The sequence below is a fragment of the Macaca nemestrina genome, chromosome 17, assembly GCF_043159975.1.
Source record: "Macaca nemestrina isolate mMacNem1 chromosome 17, mMacNem.hap1, whole genome shotgun sequence".
Classification (NCBI taxonomy): Eukaryota; Metazoa; Chordata; class Mammalia; order Primates; family Cercopithecidae; genus Macaca; species Macaca nemestrina.
In genome coordinates, this window is record NC_092141.1 from 89,234,721 (window position 1) to 89,252,681 (window position 17,961).

The 17,961-nt window shown below is 50.4% G+C and overlaps 1 protein-coding gene across 1 annotated transcript in view; it reads left to right on the forward strand.

The window, feature by feature from the left end:
• LOC105469275 (solute carrier family 26 member 11) overlaps positions 1-3,205 on the forward strand; it is a 31,815-nt gene extending 28,610 nt beyond the window's left edge. The window contains 2 exon segments of the mRNA XM_024788942.2: positions 1,637-1,709; positions 2,937-3,205. Of these exon segments, the coding sequence (XP_024644710.2) occupies positions 1,637-1,709; positions 2,937-3,028 (165 nt within the window). The 3' untranslated portion in view covers positions 3,029-3,205.
• Positions 3,206-17,961: the final 14,756 nt, after the last annotated feature.

Consider the following 17,961-nt stretch of genomic DNA (forward strand, 5'->3'; position numbering starts at 1 on the left):
GTAAAATGTAAGGGCCGGGTCCCGGGCCCTGCGTCTTAGGCCTCACCTGGGAGCCTTCCGAGCGCTGCAGGGTCGACATCGCAGGAGTGTGGCCGGTGTTTGCAGAGAGGCGGGGGTCTCTGTTACTGTGATTAAATGTATGCTCCCTGCCAAGTCCTAGATGGCAGAACATGGGGGACTAGGGCGTGTCCCCAGGCACTGAGAGGAGACATTCATGAACTAGCCATGAAACAGGAGGCTGACTGAACCGTATACCTCCTGTGTGGGCCACAGCTGGTACTTGTCAGGGTTTTATTCATCCCCAACCTGGCCCCCGAGGCTAGTGCTTTTTTTTTTTTTTTTTTGAGATGGAGTCTCGCTTTGTCGCCCAGGCTGGAGGTACAGTGGCACGATCTCAGCTCACTGCAAGCTCCGCCTCCCAGGTTCACGCCATTCTCCTGCCTCAGCCTCCCGAGTAGCTGGGACTACAGGTGCCCGCCACCACGCCCGGCTAATTTTTTGTATTTTTTAGTAGAGATGGGCTTTCACCTTGTTAGCCAGGATGGTCTTGATCTCCTGACCTTGTGATCTGCCCGCCTCAGCCTCCCAAAGTGCTGGGATTACAGGCGTGAGTCACCGCGCCCGGCTGGCTAGTGTTGTCTTCATCCCCGTGTCCAGAAGAGGTCATTGAGGCCCAGAGAAGCCAGGTAACCTGCCCACAGTCACACAGGATGGTGGACCGGGCTTCTGATTTGGGCATGTGCCTTCAGAGCTTTGCTCATAAGCGTTACATCCTGTGTCATACTTGCAGAGCACATGTCTTCATGGTCTTTGGAGATGATTCACTTAAAAAAATACTCCTCTGGCCCAGACATGGTGGCTCATGCCTGTAATCCCAGCACTTTGAGAAGCCAAGGTGGGAGATCAGGGGTTTGAGACCAGCCTGGCCAACATAGTGAAACTCTGTCCCTACTAAAAAGAAAAATTAGATGGGCGTGGTGGCACATGCCTGTAATCCCAGCTACTCGGGAGGCTGAAGCAGGAGAATTGCTTAAACCTGGGAGGCGGAGGTTGCAGTGAGCTGAGATCTCGCCATCGCACTCCAGCCTGGGTAACAAGAGCAAAACTCCGTTCAAAAACAAAAACAAAAAACAAACAAAACAAAACAAAACTCCTCTGGGCCAGGCAGATTACAGGATTACATCTGTAATCCCAGCACTTTGGGAGGCCGAGGCAGGAGAATCACTTGAGGCCGGGAGTTTGAGACCAGCCTGGGCAACATGATGAAACCCCATCAAAAAAATAGGAAAAATTAGCTGGACATGGTGGCGTGCACCTGTAGCTACTCAGGAGGCTGAGGTGGGAGGATCACTTGAGTCTGGGAGGTTGAGGCTGCAGTGAGCCATGATCGTGCTACTGCATTCCAACCTGAGCAATGAACAAGACCCTGTCTCAAAAAAACAAAAAAATTAAAAAAAAAAAAAAAATCCTCCTCTGACAGCATCCCCCTGGGGCTGCGTTTCTTCTCACCGTTGGCTGGTGTGGAGGCGAAGCTGTGCCTCTCCGGGAGGCTCTGAGATTGCGCGTCCACCAGGCTGCCTGCCGTGTGCTAGAGAGGGACACATCCTGCCCTGGCTAAAGTCTGTCTGTCCTTCAGGTCCCTGTTCTCCGTGTCCTGCTGTCCGCTGACCTGAAGGGGTTCCAGTACTTCTCCACCCTGGAGGAAGCAGGTGGGCACAGTCAGACATCCTGCGACTTCGGTGATTTTATAAAAATCGTAAATGCTTATTGTAAAAACTACAGAAAACCAGCTGGGCGCAGTGGCTCATGCCTGTCATCTCAGCACTTTGGGAGGCCGAGGTGGGCAGATCACCTGAGGTCAGGAGTTTGAGACCAGCCTGGCCAACATGGTGAAACCCCATCAGTACTAAAAATACAAATATTAGCTGAGTGTGGTGGTGGGCACCTGTAGTCCCAGCTATTCGGGAGGCTGAAGCTGAGAATTGCTTGAACCCAGGAGGCAGAGGTTGCAGTGAGCCGAGATCGTGCCGCTGCACTCCAGCCTGGGTGAGAGAGCGAGACTCTGTCTCAAAAAACCACAAAAACAAAAACAGGAAACCACCTCCACCCCAGTCCACTTTGGTGATCACTCCAGACCCCTCCCCTAAACATGCGTATGTTCTTGCCTGTCAGTGTGTGGATATGTGTTTGTGGTTTTACATAAATGGGATCATTTCACACCTGGTGCTCTGGAACCCACATTTTTCATGCAGAAGGTTGGAAGAATGTCCTTCCAGCGGAAGTCCACACCCTGAGGGATCAGGACCAGGACAGAACAGGGCCGGGTCAGGAGATCCAGAAGCCCCGGGACAGGAGGGACGGGAGGGACAGGAGCAGGGTGGGCGCTGAGCCCTGAGACAGCAATCGCTGGAGGTCTGAGCTGCAGCAGGTGTCAACAAGAGGATAGGCCAGCAATGCAGAGCATCCACCCCAGGCCACACAGCAGGGGCCAGAGGGTCCCAGGCCCCAGTGCCGGGCCTCTTCCTCTTCCACTGAGGCCACAGCTAGAGCAGGGTCAGCTCCGTGAGAGTGAGGGGGGCGGATGTTGTACCAGCTTCGTTGGCTCAATGTGATGTCAGGGAGATTCACCCATGTCGTTGCTAGAAGGAAGCAGCTCAGATGCAGTGCACTGGAGGTGGATAAGCAGACTGTGGCCTGGCCATGGGATGGGAGGGTACCCTGAGCGGTAAGAAAGGGCCGTTAGTCACCTGAAAAATACACTTACAGAGACTCCGCTGAGACCCTCAGGGAGTTAGTGACACTGGCCTGGGTGGCCCATAGCTCCTTCCTGCGCACCTTCTAGAACCCTGAAGGCCCCTGTTAATCCCTTCCCGTGAACTGACCCATCCTCACTTCTGAGCTTTCAGTGCTTGAAAAATTGTTTGTACTTTCTGCAGAGAAACACCTGAGGCAGGAGCCAGGGGCCCAGCCCTGCAACATCAGAGAAGACGCCGTTCCGGACCACAAGGTCGCCCTGCTCGAGGCGTAATGGGGCCACCCGTGGGCATCCACAGTTTGCAGGGTGTTCCGGAAGGTTCTTGTCACTGTGATTGGATGCTGGATGCCACCTGATAGACATGTTGGCCCTGAGCAGGTAACCTGGGGAGGAGAAGGAAGCCAGGCCTGGAGGTCTACGGCGGGGGCGGGGTCGGTGAAAGGACACAAAGATAGATGTGTACCCGCCCCCCACCCGCTACACCCTTGTTCTGCTCTCTAATCTTTGCACATACCAGAGATTTCGTAAGTTCTGTGAGTACCTGGTTTTCTGCACGTACCAGAGATTTTGTTTTGCACATACCAGAGATTTTGTAAGTTCTGAGGCAAGGTCACAAGACGTGTTTAAGTAAGATAAACTCTTGCTGCCATAAACCTGCTCTCCCACCTCAAAGTTTGAACCAAAATATCAGAAATGGCAGGAACCAATCATAGTTAGCCAAATCGCCTTGTTCAAACACTAGCCAATCATATATCTGATTTGTATAATAACTCTATGCCCACTTTTCTTAGACTATATAACATTGTTCGGAGCTGAGTGGGGGAGCTCTCCTGCCCGTCTCGTTTCACGAGCGAGGGAGAGTTCCAGGTTCGAACCTGTAATAAAGATCCTTGCTGCTTAGCTTTGACTCTGGACTCTGGTGGTCTTCTTCGGGGAATAAACGGTCTGGGCATAACAAATGGGGGCTCGTCCGGGATTTCCCCCAAGCCCACCAGACCCCCAAGTCAACGGATCTTAATCTGTAGGTAAGCCGGCTTTGTCACTGTCTCTGTCTTTGTCTCTGTCTGTCTCCCTGAAATTTCGCGAAATCCGTAATCTGTAATCTGTATTGGTCTGTTCTGTAAGTGGCACGGTCTTGGCGGACGCGCTAGAAGACAGCCACTCGGGACTGGTGGGAGACGTTCCCCAGTGCCCATCTGGGGGCCTCCATCCTTGGTTGCCCCGTCTGACTCAGGTCGGAAGTCCGACACGCGCTCGCGAATGCTCATCGTTATTACTGTCTGTCCGTTATTGTTAAGTGTTAAGTGTAAGCCCAAAACGAAACATAAAACCTTTTCTTCCCCTTCCAGGACCGGACCTGTCGGATACTCCTCTCTGCTTCACACTCATTTTCGTCCCCCCTTCTCTTTGTAGGAGCAGTCCAAAGATGGGCAACAACCAGAGCACGCCGCTCTCACTCCTTGTTACCAATTTTAAGGATGTGAAGGCTCGGGGGCGTAACTTAAGCGTAGAACTAAAGAAGGGAAAGCTAGTTACTTTCTGCTGTTCGGAGTGGCCCTCTTTCGGCGTAGGGTGGCCCTCCGAAGGAACTTTCTGTCTCTCTATTATTACTAAGGTAAAAACTAAGATTTTCCTGCCAGGGCAGTCAGGACATCCTGATCAAATTCCTTATATTCTAGTGTGGCAGGATCTTGTGGAAAACCCACCACCCTGGATAACTCCATTCATCCCTGAGCCCTGCAAAGTCCTAGTAACGCGACCTACAAGACAAAAGACTCCCTCTGCCCCCTCGGCCCCTGTGCTGCTGGACAGCCAGGACCCCCTAACGTTAGAACCCACATTTCCCCCACCATATCCGCACCTTATCCCGCAGGACCCAGTCCCCCAGGGTGGTGCTTCCGTAGAGGGAAACCGAGAAGCGGAAGCAGCCGAGAGCGAAAGTAACCTGGGGGGGCCGGCCGGCCGAACACGAGGCCGCGTACAGCAGGACCAAGCTTCCCGACTCCCTGACTCCACTGTAGCCCTGCCTCTCAGAGGAATAGGATCGCTCGATGATACCGGGCTCTCCCGTCTCATGTATTGGCCTTTTTCCACCAGTGATTTATACAATTGGAAGTCCCAAAATGCTCGGTTCTCAGATAATCCCAAAGATCTAACCTCGTTGTTAGACAGTGTCATGTTTACTCACCAGCCGACCTGGGATGACTGTCAACAGCTCCTCCGAATCCTGTTCACAACGGAGGAGCGGGAAAGAATCCAAGTTGAGGCCAGAAAACTGGTTCCAGGAGATGACGGCCAGCCAACTGCAAATCCTGACCTCATTAATGCGGCTTTCCCTTTGACCCGGCCCAGATGGGACTACAACACAGCAGAAGGTAGGGGACGACTGCTCATTTATCGCCAGACTCTAATGGCGGGTCTCCGGGCTGCAGCTCGCAAGCCCACCAATTTGGCTAAAGTATATTCTGTGTTACAAGGTAAGACAGAAAGCCCCGCTGTGTATTTAGAGAGATTAATGGAAGCCTTCAGACAGTTTACCCCTATGGACCCGGAAGCACCGGAAAATCAGGCAGCGGTAGTAATGTCCTTTGTAAACCAGGCAACACCAGATATTAAAAGAAAACTCCAGAAATTAGAAGGTTTAGAGGGAAAGCAGATTCAGGACCTCCTTCAGATGGCCCAGCGAGTTTATAATAATAGGGATACTCCAGAAGAAAAACAGTTCAAGGCAACCAAAGAAATGACCAAAGTCTTAGTAGCAGCTTTCCCCCAGGCAGGAAATGGCCAAAACAGAAAGCAGAAAAAGCAAGGCCCTAGGCAAGGATTAGAAAAAGATCAGTGTGCTTATTGCAAGGAACGTGGCCACTGGATTAAAGACTGCCCAAAGAAACGGAGACCAGCTAACCCTACCTCCGTACTCGTTACCCAGGACTCTGACTAGGGAGGACGGGGTTCGGACCCCCTCCCCGAACCCAGGGTAACTTTGCAAGTGGAGGGGTCCCCAGTTCGCTTCTTGGTCGATACTGGGGCGGAACGCTCAGTCCTAACCAAACCAATTGGAAAAATATCTAAGAAAACATCCTGGGTGCACGGGGCCACAGGCATCAAAAAATACCCCTGGACAACCCAGAGGACTGTAGACTTAGGAACGGGAAAAGTCTCCCATTCCTTCCTAGTCATCCCAGAGAGCCCCTGCCCTCTACTAGGGAGGGACTTGCTGACAAAGATGGGGGCCCAAATCCACTTTGAGCCAGAAGGGCCCAAGATAACTGATTCCCAAAACAGGCCAATATCTATCCTGACTGTCACCTTAGAAGATGAGTACCGACTCCATCAAGAGCAAAAGCCCCCCGATCAGGGAATTGACTCTTGGCTCCAGCGTTTCCCTGAAGCGTGGGCAGAAACTGGGGGCTTGGGGCTAGCTAAACATCGACCTGCCATATTTGTGGAAGTTAAGCCAGGGACGGACCCGGTTCGGGTTCGGCAATATCCTATGCCCCTGGAGGCAAGAGAAGGAATTACGCCCCATATCCGCCGACTCCTTGACCAGGGAGTCCTACGGGCTTGCCACTCATCCTGGAATACTCCACTGTTACCTGTTCGTAAACCCAACAGTACGGACTACAGGCCAGTACAGGATTTAAGAGAAGTTAATAAAAGGGTCATGGACATACATCCCACTGTGCCCAATCCATACACACTTCTGAGTGCCTTATATCCCAAAAAACAGTGGTATACCGTTCTTGATCTAAAAGACGCTTTCTTCAGCCTTCCTCTGGCTCCCAAAAGTCAAGAACTCTTTGCATTTCAATGGACGGATCCTGAGAGGGGCATCAACGGTCAGCTAACATGGACCAGACTGCCACAAGGGTTCAAGAACTCGCCAACCCTGTTCGATGAAGCCCTTCATGAAGATCTGGGTGAGTACCGGCGGCAACACCCTGAAATAACTCTTTTGCAATATGTTGATGATCTCTTAATAGCGGCCAGGTCCCCGGAAACTTGTGTTCAAGGGACTGAGGACCTCCTGAAGACTCTGGGGGAGCTAGGCTACCGAGCCTCAGCAACAAAGGCTCAGATCTGCAAGTCGGAGGTAACTTATCTGGGGTACCTATTAAAAGGGGGGCAACGCTGGCTAACCAAAGCCCGAAAGGAAACAGTCCTACGCATCCCTAGACCCCAGTCAACACGGCAAGTGAGAGAATTCCTGGGGTCGGCAGGATTCTGTAGGTTATGGATACCCGGATTTGCTGAGTTAGCCAAGCCCCTATACCAGGCAACAAAGGAACGGCAGCCCTTCAATTGGACGGAAGAGGCTGAGCTGGCCTTTCAGCAAATCAAAACTGCCTTGTTATCAGCCCCCGCGCTGGGGCTCCCTGATGTCTCCAAGCCCTTCCACTTATACGTGGATGAAAGTAAGGGTGTTGCAAAAGCCGTGTTAACACAGTACCTAGGCCCCTGGCAGAGGCCAGTTGCCTATTTGTCAAAAAAATTAGATTCAGTGGCTGCTGGCTGGCCACCCTGCCTCCGGATAATCGCGGCGACCGCCCTAATGGTCCGAGACGCTGATAAACTTATCATGGGGCAAGAGTTGCGCGTTATAACCCCGCATGCCATTGAAGGCGTCCTCCGGCAGCCGCTGGACCGATGGATGAGTAACGCCTGGCTCACCCACTATCAAGGACTGCTGTTAAACCCCCTCAGAATAACTTTTCTGCCCCCAACCTCTTTAAACCCTGTTTCACTGCTGCCAAATCCAGACTTGGACGCCCCGTCCCATGAGTGCACTGAGATACTGGCTCAGGTGCATGGGGTGCGGGAGGACCTGCAAGATCATCCGCTCCCCGACACAGAACTCACCTGGTTCACTGATGGCAGCAGCTACGTCCACCAAGGCCAGCGGTATGCAGGAGCGGCTGTAACGTCAGAGACTGAGGTAATCTGGGCGGAACCCTTGCCTCCAGGGACATCGACCCAAAGAGCCGAACTGATAGCCCTTACACAGGCCCTCACCCTAGGGGCAGAGAAAAAACTAACAGTATACACAGATAGCCGCTATGCTTTCGCTACTGCGCACATACATGGGGCCATCTACAGAGAAAGGGGACTATTAACAGCCGAAGGCAAAGAAATAAAAAACAAGCAAGAGATCCTAGCTCTATTAACTGCTTTGTGGAAACCAAAGAAATTGGCTATCGAACATTGCCCTGGGCATCAGAAACCAACTACGCCAATTGCTCGAGGCAACTTCTTAGCCGACCAAACCGCAAGGAGCATAGCAAAAGCTCCCAGTCAGCTCCTCGCGCTCCAGCTCCCCGATCCTGGCCCGCGAAATTTGCCATGTTTTCCCGACTATACCGAACAGGATCGCGAATGGATGAACACGCTTCCCCTAAAACAGGTTAAAAATGGGTGGTGGACTGATATAAATGACCAAACCATCCTACCAGAAAAATTAGGACGGCAGGTGTTGGAACACATCCACCGGACAACCCACCTGGGTGCCCGGCGAATGATGGACTTAATCAGGCACGCCAAGTTTAGAATCAGGCGCATAGCTGAACTGGCCAGCGATGTCACAACAAATTGCAAAGCCTGCCAACTAAACAACGCTTGCCCCCAAACCCAGACCACCGCAGGAATTAGGTGTAGAGGAACTAGGCCTGGTATCTATTAGGAAATAGACTTTACTGAGATAAAGCCTGGAAAATATGGGTATCAGTACTTACTTGTCTTTGTAGATACTTTTTCAGGATGGACAGAAGCGTTCCCAACTAAGAGAGAAACTGCTCAGGTTGTAGCAAAGAAAATTTTGGAAGAAATCCTCCCCAGGTATGGCTTTCCCGTCCAAATAAGGTCAGACAATGGACCAGCCTTCGTTGCTAAGATAGGTCAGGATTTGGCTTCCATTCTGGGGGCAAATTGGAAATTACATTGTGCTTATAGGCCCCAAAGCTCAGGACAGGTAGAAAGGATGAATCGGACTCTGAAGGAGACCTTAACTAAATTGACCATGGAGACTGGCGCTAATTGGGTAGTACTTCTCCCCTACGCTCTGTTCCGGGCCCGAAATACCCCTTACAGACTAGGCCTCACACCATATGAAGTCATGTATGGCAGACCCCCACCCCTGGTCCCCAGTCTAAAAGATGACTTACTCAAACCTGAAACTGAAAATGTCTCTGAGCTCCTGTTCTCCTTACAAGCCTTACAGAAAATTCACCAGGAAATTTGGCCCAGACTACGAGAACTGTACGAGGCAGGACCTCCACCGACGCCTCATCTGTTCCAGCCGGGAGACTGGGTCCTAGTCAAGCGCCACCGGCAAGAAACTCTTCAACCCAGGTGGAAAGGACCACTGCAAGTACTCCTGACTACTCCCACCGCTCTCAAAGTAGAAGGCATCACTTCGTGGATCCACTACACACACGTCAAACCAGTGGACCCAACATCCGACCTTCTCGAGCCGTCTGAAGCACCGGTTACATGGACTATAGACAAAGCTAAGAACAATCCCTTAAAGCTAACCCTGCGCCGTCATCCCCATAGCCGTAACCATGTCTAGCTTACCTATGCTTTTATGCCTTATGCATCTGACTCTCCTCACTGCTGCGCCGTCTAATCCCTATGTCTGGAGGTTCTGGCTCTATGAGAACAAAACTCACCCCGGGGAAACCCCCCAAGCAGGTAAACTGCTAGCTAGCGCAGACTGCCCCCCCTCAGGGTGTAATACTATAGTTTACCTCAATTTCACTAGGTTCCAGATTGCCCAACCAGCAATACCCATGATCTGTTTTGAATATGATCAAACTGAATATAATTGTAAAAATTATTGGTGGCACCAGAGTGCAGGTTGCCCATATAGCTACTGTAAGACGCACTCTGTCCGATACTGGAGAGAACGACAAGGGTGGTATTTTTACAAAACTGAGTCTCCCGTCACTTACACTTGGATAATTAGAGACCCATGGGACTCTCGGTGGACAACCCCACAACATGGGGGAGTATATTACTCATCAACTAGTACCTGGCCCAGTAGCCATTTATATCTGTGGAGAAGTCTAGTCCAGATTCAACCCTTAATCCACACACAAATCCACAGGCAAGAAACCAAGCTATCACAAGACTTGCAGCCCTTCTCCTGGCTAACTCTATTACGGGAAGGGCTAGCATTCGCCAACCTCACTGGTTTAGGCGACCTGTCCTCTTGCTTTATGTGTGCAACCCTAGGAAGACCACCATTAACGGCTGTTCCTCTATCCTCCCCTCCCACAAACTATACAGGTTTTAACTCATCGATAGTCACGATACCCGATGTAGCCCTGTACCGTGACCCATACCAAGAGAAATACCCCTATTGTTATTCGGCATTTAGCAACAGCCTCTGTAACCAATCGGCTACATACCCTAATAGTCCCATATATGCTCCCCCTGGTGTGTTCTTCTGGTGTAATATGACTCTGTTAAAAACTCTGTCCAAAAGCATCTCTGACGGACAGTTGTGTATCCCTGTTACCCTAGTTCCCCGACTGACACTGCTAACCCCGGCAGAGTTCATAGGCTGGGCAGGGACCGCCCCAACTAAAACTGCGCGACATAGACGAGCAGTTTTTCTACCACTAATTGCCGGAATATCCTTAACCACCTCTGTCATCGCAGCGGGGTTAGCAGGAGGGGCCCTACAACACTCCATGATAGAAAACGACAAGCTGTTGCAACAATTCTCTGTTGCTATGGAAGACTCCGCCTATTCCCTTGCCTCCCTTCAGCGGCAGCTCACCTCCCTAGCACAGGTCACCCTTCAAAACCGCAGAGCCTTAGACTTACTCACGGCTGAGAAAGGAGGTACCTGTATGTTCCTCAAAGAAGAATGCTGTTTCTATATAAATGAGTCAGGGTTAGTTCAGGAAAGAGTCCAACGCCTACACGAACTAAGCTTAGAAATGAAAAAGCAACAATTCACTACAGCCGCTAACAATTGGTGGAGCTCTTCAATGTTTTCCCTTCTGGCACCCCTTTTAGGCCCCCTAATGTCTTTACTACTTCTATTCACTATAGGCCCCTGTGTGGTAAATAAAATTTTACAATTTGTCAGAGAAAGGTTTGATACCATCCAACTAATGGTCCTCCGTAGCCATCACCAGCCTCTCCTGCACCCAGAAAGTGAGGCTATATTATAAGACTCTGGAAATCCAAGATTGGACATCCAGTTACTTATGAGAAGGGGGAATGAAAGGACACAAAGATAGATGTGTACCCGCCCCCCACCCGCTACACCCTTGTTCTGCTCTCTAATCTTTGCACATACCAGAGATTTCGTAAGTTCTGTGAGTACCTGGTTTTCTGCACGTACCAGAGATTTTGTTTTGCACATACCAGAGATTTTGTAAGTTCTGAGGCAAGGTCACAAGACGTGTTTAAGTAAGATAAACTCTTGCTGCCATAAATCTGCTCTCCCGCCTCAAAGTTTGAACCAAAATATCAGAAATGGCAGGAACCAATCATAGTTAGCCAAATCGTCTTGTTCAAACACTAGCCAATCATATATCTGATTTGTATAATAACTCTATGCCCACTTTTCTTAGACTATATAACATTGTTCGGAGCTGAGTGGGGGAGCTCTCCTGCCCGTCTCGTTTCACGAGCGAGGGAGAGTTCCAGGTTCGAACCTGTAATAAAGATCCTTGCTGCTTAGCTTTGACTCTGGACTCTGGTGGTCTTCTTCGGGGAATAAACGGTCTGGGCATAACATCGGCTCAGTGGCTTCCTGCGGGATGACTGGAAAATGACCTCGCTGCTGTTCCCTGGCATGACCCTCTTTGGAAGAGTGGTTTGGAGAGAGTCTTCTAGAATGACAGACTGTGCGAGGAAGCAGGGCCACAGGTTTCTGGCCTGGGCTGTGCGAGGCGTCCTGGGGCCCGCAGCACCTTCCTGGCCCACCAGTGCCACCTGCAGGGGAGGGACGGGGCAGGCGGGAGTCTGGGAGGTGGGTCTGCTCCTGTTTGCGGCATCTGTGCCCCCAGGAGAAAGGCAAGGTGTGCCAAATGACGTCAAGTCTCTATGTACAAATAATTCTGTTTTGTAAATGGAGAAAGTGATAGCTTTGGTGATTTTGTAAAAGTCATAAATGCTTATTGTAAAACATACAGGAAACCACCCCCAACCCCATCCACTTGGGTGATCACTCCAGACCCCTCCCCAAACGTGCCTGTCCATCAGCGTGTGGATGTATGTTTACAGTTTACATAAATGGGATCATTTTATACATGGTGCTCTGGAACCCACGTTTTTCATGCAGTCGTTTGCAGTGAGTTATTTATTGTGATAATAAATAGCATTAGAACACATGGTTTTTAATGTCTGCTTGGTATTTCGGTCTATATATGCATCATAATGGACTTAGCCCGCTGTTCAACGTGTGCTTGGATTAGAGACGGGATCGTGCCCCCTTAAGACCCTTAAGTTGAAGGCTTCGCCCTCTATGTGACTGCGTTTGGAAATAGGGCTTTTAGGGGTAACTAGGGTTTAATGAATGTCATAAAGGTGGGCCCTGAACTGATAGCTTTAGTGTCCTTATGAGAAGAGATGCCAGAGAGCTGGTTCTCTGCACCCTCGCCCCAGGGAACGCCACGAGAGGACACAGCAAGGACCAGGCCACGCGCCTGCCAGGAAGAAAGGCCTCACAAGGACCCCAGCCTCCAGAACCAGGAGAAAATGAATGTCTGTGTTAAGCCCCGCAGGCGGGGGTGATCTGTCACGGCAGCCTGAGCAGATGAGGACCGCCTGCATGTTTGTATTTTTATGAATGCTTTGATTGAGTCTGGGGGTAAATCCCTGGAGGCCTGTGGCAACCTAGAGGTGTGTTCTCCCTGCACTTTCTTCAAGAGGAATGTGGCCTGCCCTGCTGAGCCTCGTTCTGCCCAGGCAGTCCCGGCCAGTGTCAGCACAGCAAGGAGACAGCCGCTGTAACCAGGGCTGCTGGCTGCGGGGCTCCCCACTGGACATTGGAGCGGACACTGGAGCGTGTTCATCCGCATGACTCTTCCAGGTGCCTCGCCTCCCATTTTCCTTCCTTCCTTTCCTTCCTTTCCTTCCTTTCCTTCTTTCCTTTCCCTCTTTCCCTCCCTCCCTCCCTTCCTTCCTTCCTCTTTCTTTCCTTCTTTCCTTTCCTCTCTTGCTCCCTTCCTTTTCTTCCTTCTTTCTTTCCTTCTTTTACTTTTCTTTCTTCCTTCCTTTCCTTTTTTTCTTCCCTTTCTCCCTTTCTTCCTCCCTTCCTCCCTTTCTTCTCACTGTGTTCCCCAGGCTGGTCTTCAGCTCCTGGGCTCAAGCAATCCTCTTGCCTCAACCTCTGGTGTGGCTGGGACCACAGACACATGCCACCGCGCCAGGCTAATTTATTAATTTTTTTTATAGAGACGGGGTCTCACTTTGTTTCCCAGGCTGGTCTCAAACTCCTGGGCTCAAGCGATACTCTGGCTTCAACCTAAAGTGCTGGAATTAAGGTGTGAGCCACCATGCCTGGCCCTCTCTCATCCACAAGAGAACTGTTCACCCCTGCCCTCCAATCTATGTCATTTGTGACTTCAGGCAGCTTCTCTTTCTACATAAAGTGAACCTGTCCCAAAGCTGTGCTCGCTGGGCCTCCCTGCCAGGGCTGGAAGGGGCAACAGTCCACGTTTGGCTTGCACCCACATACCAAGGGCATCCATGCTTGAACCTAGACATGGTTCATTCACAGGGATGGGTGAAGGTAAACAAACTCTGGCGGGCACTAGGCACTATCAGTTTCATAAATCTGCACACCACCTATGACTCAGCACTCATGCTTCTCAGAATCTACTCAAACATGCTTGAGTCAGCCTTCCAGGAAGCAGGAAGAAGTGGGAAGAAAACTGGGTGTCTCTGAATTCAGTAACGTCTTGACTGTAGGATACCATGGAATATTGCACAGCAATTAAAAGAAATGAGGTGAAGGCCAGGTGTGGGGGCTCACACCTGTAATCCCAGCACTTTGGGAGGCCGAGGTGGGTGGGTCACTTAAGGTCAGGAGTTCAAGACCAGCCTGGCCAACATGGCAAAACCCTGTCTACTAAAAATACAAAAATTAGCTGACCTCTGTGACAGAGTGAGACTCTGTCTCAAAAAAAAAAAAAAAAAAAAAAAGCGAAATGAGATGAAGCTTTAAGTTGTAACACTGAATTTGGGGTGGAAAAAACCAAGTTGCAGAATGATACCCATCTTAAGATGCTATTTGAGTGAACACAAAGACCAAACAATTGTATGTTGTGTACAAGTTTAAAAAAGAATTCTCTGCACTTGGGAGGCCTGTAGTCCCAGGTACTCTGGACGCTGAGGCAGGAGAATCACTTGAGCCTGGGGGGGTCGAGGCTGCAGTGAGCCATGAGTGTGTCACTGCACTCCAGCCTGGGCAATAGAGTAAGACCCCATCTCAAAAAGAAAGAGAAAAAAGAAAATAGAGTTGTTGCAGATGTAATTAGTTCAAGTTAAAATGAGGCCATACTGGAGTAGGGTGGGCCTAATCCCATATAAGCGGTGACTTCTTGTTTTTGGTTTTGAGACAGGGTCTCACTCTTGTCCAGGCTGGATTGCGGTGGCTTGACCACTGCAGTCGGCTCTCTGGCTCAAGTGATCCTCCTGCCTCAGCCTCTCAAGTAGCTGGGACCACAGGCATGAGCCACCATGCAGGGCAAATTTTTATTTTTAGTCTTTATGTATGTATTTATTTTTGAGACAGAATGTCACTCTGTGCCCCAGGCAGGAGTGTAGTAGTGTGATCTTGGCTCACTGCAACCTCTGCCTCCCGGGCTCAAGCAATTCTCCTGCCTCAGCCTCCAGAGTAGCTGGGATTGCAGGCGTGCCCCATCATGCCCAGCTAATTTTTGTATTTTTAGTAGACATGGGGTTTCACCATGTTGACCAGGCTGGTCTCGAACTCCTGATCGCAAGTGATCTGCCCGCCTCAGCCTCCCAAAGTGTTGAGATTACGGGGATGAGCCACTGCGCCCAGCCAAATTTTTAAATTTTGTATAGAGACAGGGTTTTGCCATGTTGCCCAGGCTGGAAGTGGTGTTTTTATAAAGGGAAATTTGTTCATCGATATACGTGGAGCATGTGCTGTGAACGTGAAGGCAGAGATCTCATGACACAGGGTCAAGCCAAGGAACTCTAGCAACTGTCAGCTGAAGAACGTCGAGGTTCAAACATTAATAAAGGAGAACTTGTTTCTCATAAAGGGTTGCAGCCTGCAAGGAGGTTTATTTATTTATTTTTTTGAGACGGAGTCTCCCTCTGTAGCCCAGACTGGAATGCAGTGGCATGATCTCGCTTCACTGCAAGCTCTACCTCCTGGGTCCTGGTTCAAGCAATTCTGCCTCAGCCTCCCGAGTAGCTCGGATTACAGGCACACACCACCATGCCCAGCTAATTTTTTTGTATTTTTAGTAGAGACGGGGTTTCACCATGTTGGCCAGGCTGGTCTTGAACTCCTGACCTTGTGATCCGCTTGTGATCCGTCCGCTTTGGCCTCCCAAAGTGCTGGGATTACAGGCGTGAGCCACTGAGCCCGGCCAGAGGCTCTTTTTTTTTTTTTTTTTTTTTTTGAGACGGAGTCTTGCTGTGTCACCCAGGCTGGAGTGCAGTGGCGCGATCTCGGCTCACTGCAAGCTCCGCCTCCCGGGTTTACGCCATTCTCCTGCCTCAGCCTCTGAGTAGCTGGGACTACAGGCGCCCGCCACCACGCCCGGCTAGTTTTTTGTATTTTTAGTAGAGACGGGGTTTCACCATGTTAGCCAGGATGGTCTCGATCTCCTGACTTCGTGATCCACCTGCCTCGGCCTCCCAAAGTACTGGGATTACAGGCTTGAGCCACCGCGCCCGGCCTGAGGCTCTTTTTTTTTTTGAGATGGAGTCTTGCTCTGTTGCCCAGGCTGGAGTGTAGTGGCACAATCTCGGCTCACTGCAAGCTCCACCTTCTGGGTTCACGCCATTCTTCTGCCTCAGCCTCCCCAGTAGCTGGGACTACAGGCACCCGCCACCATGCCTGGCTAATTTTTTGTATTTTTTTTTTTTTTAGTAAAGACGGGGTTTCACCATATTAGCCAGGATGGTCTGGATCTCCTGACCTCGTGATCCGCCGCCCTTGGCCTCTCAAAGTGCTGGGATTACAGGCGTGAGCCACCGTGCCCGGCCGGAGGCTCTTCTTGTAGCCTGGGAAGCGTGGCTGGCACTTTGAGGAAGGGAGGAGTAAGACAGGAATTTACTCTGAAAGGGTTGGCCAAGTATAGGTGCTCAGTAGGTTACAGGAGGGGCTATGAGTAGTCATAAAGGAGTCGCATATGCATGGGCATTAGGCTTACATGTGTGGAAAATACAGCAACATATGACCCATGTTCACTTTGGGAAAAAGACTTCACATTTAAATGCATTATAATCAGGCCCTATACATAAAAAGGTGACATGTAGGGTACAAGTCCCCGACGTGCACATCCTCAGGAGGCCAGTCAGAACCACAGAAACAAGACCAGGTGCCGGGTGGGTACCGTTAGTGGAGGCATCCTCAGTCTTTGATAGGACCTAGTTTTCCCGCGTGTCCGTGTGAAGAGACCACCAAACAGGCTTTGTGTGAGCAACAAGGCTATTTATTTCACCTGGGTGCAGGCGGGCTGAGTCCAAAAAGAGAGTCAGCGAAGGGAGACAGGGGTGGGGCTGTTTTATAGGATTTGGATAGGTAGTGGAAAATTATAGTCAAAAGGGGTTGCTCTCTGGCTGGCAGGGTTGGGGGTCACAAGGTACTCAGTGGGGGAGCTTTTGAGCCAGGATGAGCCAGGAGAAGGAATTTCACAAGGTAATGTCATCAGTTAAGGCAGGAACTGGCCATTTTCACTTCTTTTGTGATTCTTCATTTGCTTCAGGCCATCTGGATGAATATGTGCAGGCTTGGGCTCAGAGGCCTGACACTGGTGATGATTAATAAGAGGGCTGGGGCTGGGAAGCAGGTGGGACAGGGCCAGCCTCTGTCCTGCTGTGGCTGGGACTTAAAAATTTTGTTGTTGGCTGGGCGCGGTGGCTCATGCCTGTAATCCCAGCACTTTGGGAGGCCGAGGCAGGCAGATCACGAGGTCAGGAGATTGAGACCATCCTGGCTAACACGGTGAAACCCTGTCTCTAGTAAAAAATACAAAAAAATTAGCCGGGCGTGGTGGCGGGTGCCTGTAGTCCCAGCTACTCGGGAGGCTGAGGTAGGATAATGGCGTGAACCCTGAAGGTGGAACTTGCAGTGAGCCGATATCGCGCCTCTGCACTCCAGCCTGGGTGACAGAGCGAGACTCCATCTGAAAAAAAAAAAAAAAGAAAAAAAAAATTGTTGTTGTTTTATAGCCAGAAGAGGGTCTGTTAGTCTCTGTCAAAGAGGTTCAGGACTTTTAATTCAGCCCGCACCAGTGATCACCAGGAGCCAGGAGTGAGGCCTGAAACGGATACTCCCTTATAGCCTCAGCAGGACCCAGTGCTGCCAACACCCTGATCTTGGGCTTCTGGCCGCCAGAGCTGTGAGATGGTACATTTCTGCTGTTTGAAGACTAATTTCTGATTTTTTTTATCTTGCCCAAATTCCTATCTAAGGCATCAGGGAATCATGCCTTACAAACCAAACATTCTCAGATGGATTTAATTTAATCCTATATTTCGTGTGAACCCCAAATACCTGAGACAAGTCTCAGTTAATTTAGAAAGTTTATTTGGCCAAGGTTGAGGACACCTGCCTGTGACACAGCCCCAGGAGGTCCTGACGACATGTGTCCAAGGTGGTCAGGGCACAGCTTGGTTTTATACATTTTAGGGAGACATGAGACCTCAATCTATGTAAGATGCACACTGGAAAGGCCGAACAACTTTGGAAAGTCTTCCAGGTCGTAGATAAGTGAGAGACAAACGGGAGCATTCTTTCGAGTTTCTGACTGGCCTCTCCAAAGGAGGCAGCCTCGGGACTTACTTTCCAATCTGACTCTGGCATAACATTACGTGACAAAGAAGAAAATCAAAATGTTTTACCTGGAAACATGTTTCTTTGCCATATTTTGAAATGGCCCTGCAAAGCTGTCCTTTGTGGGGGAAAATTTGCATCTGTAAAGAATCTCTGTGAATAAAGCTAGATCTTTTTCATCCAGGCCCTCCAAATCCTGCAGAGA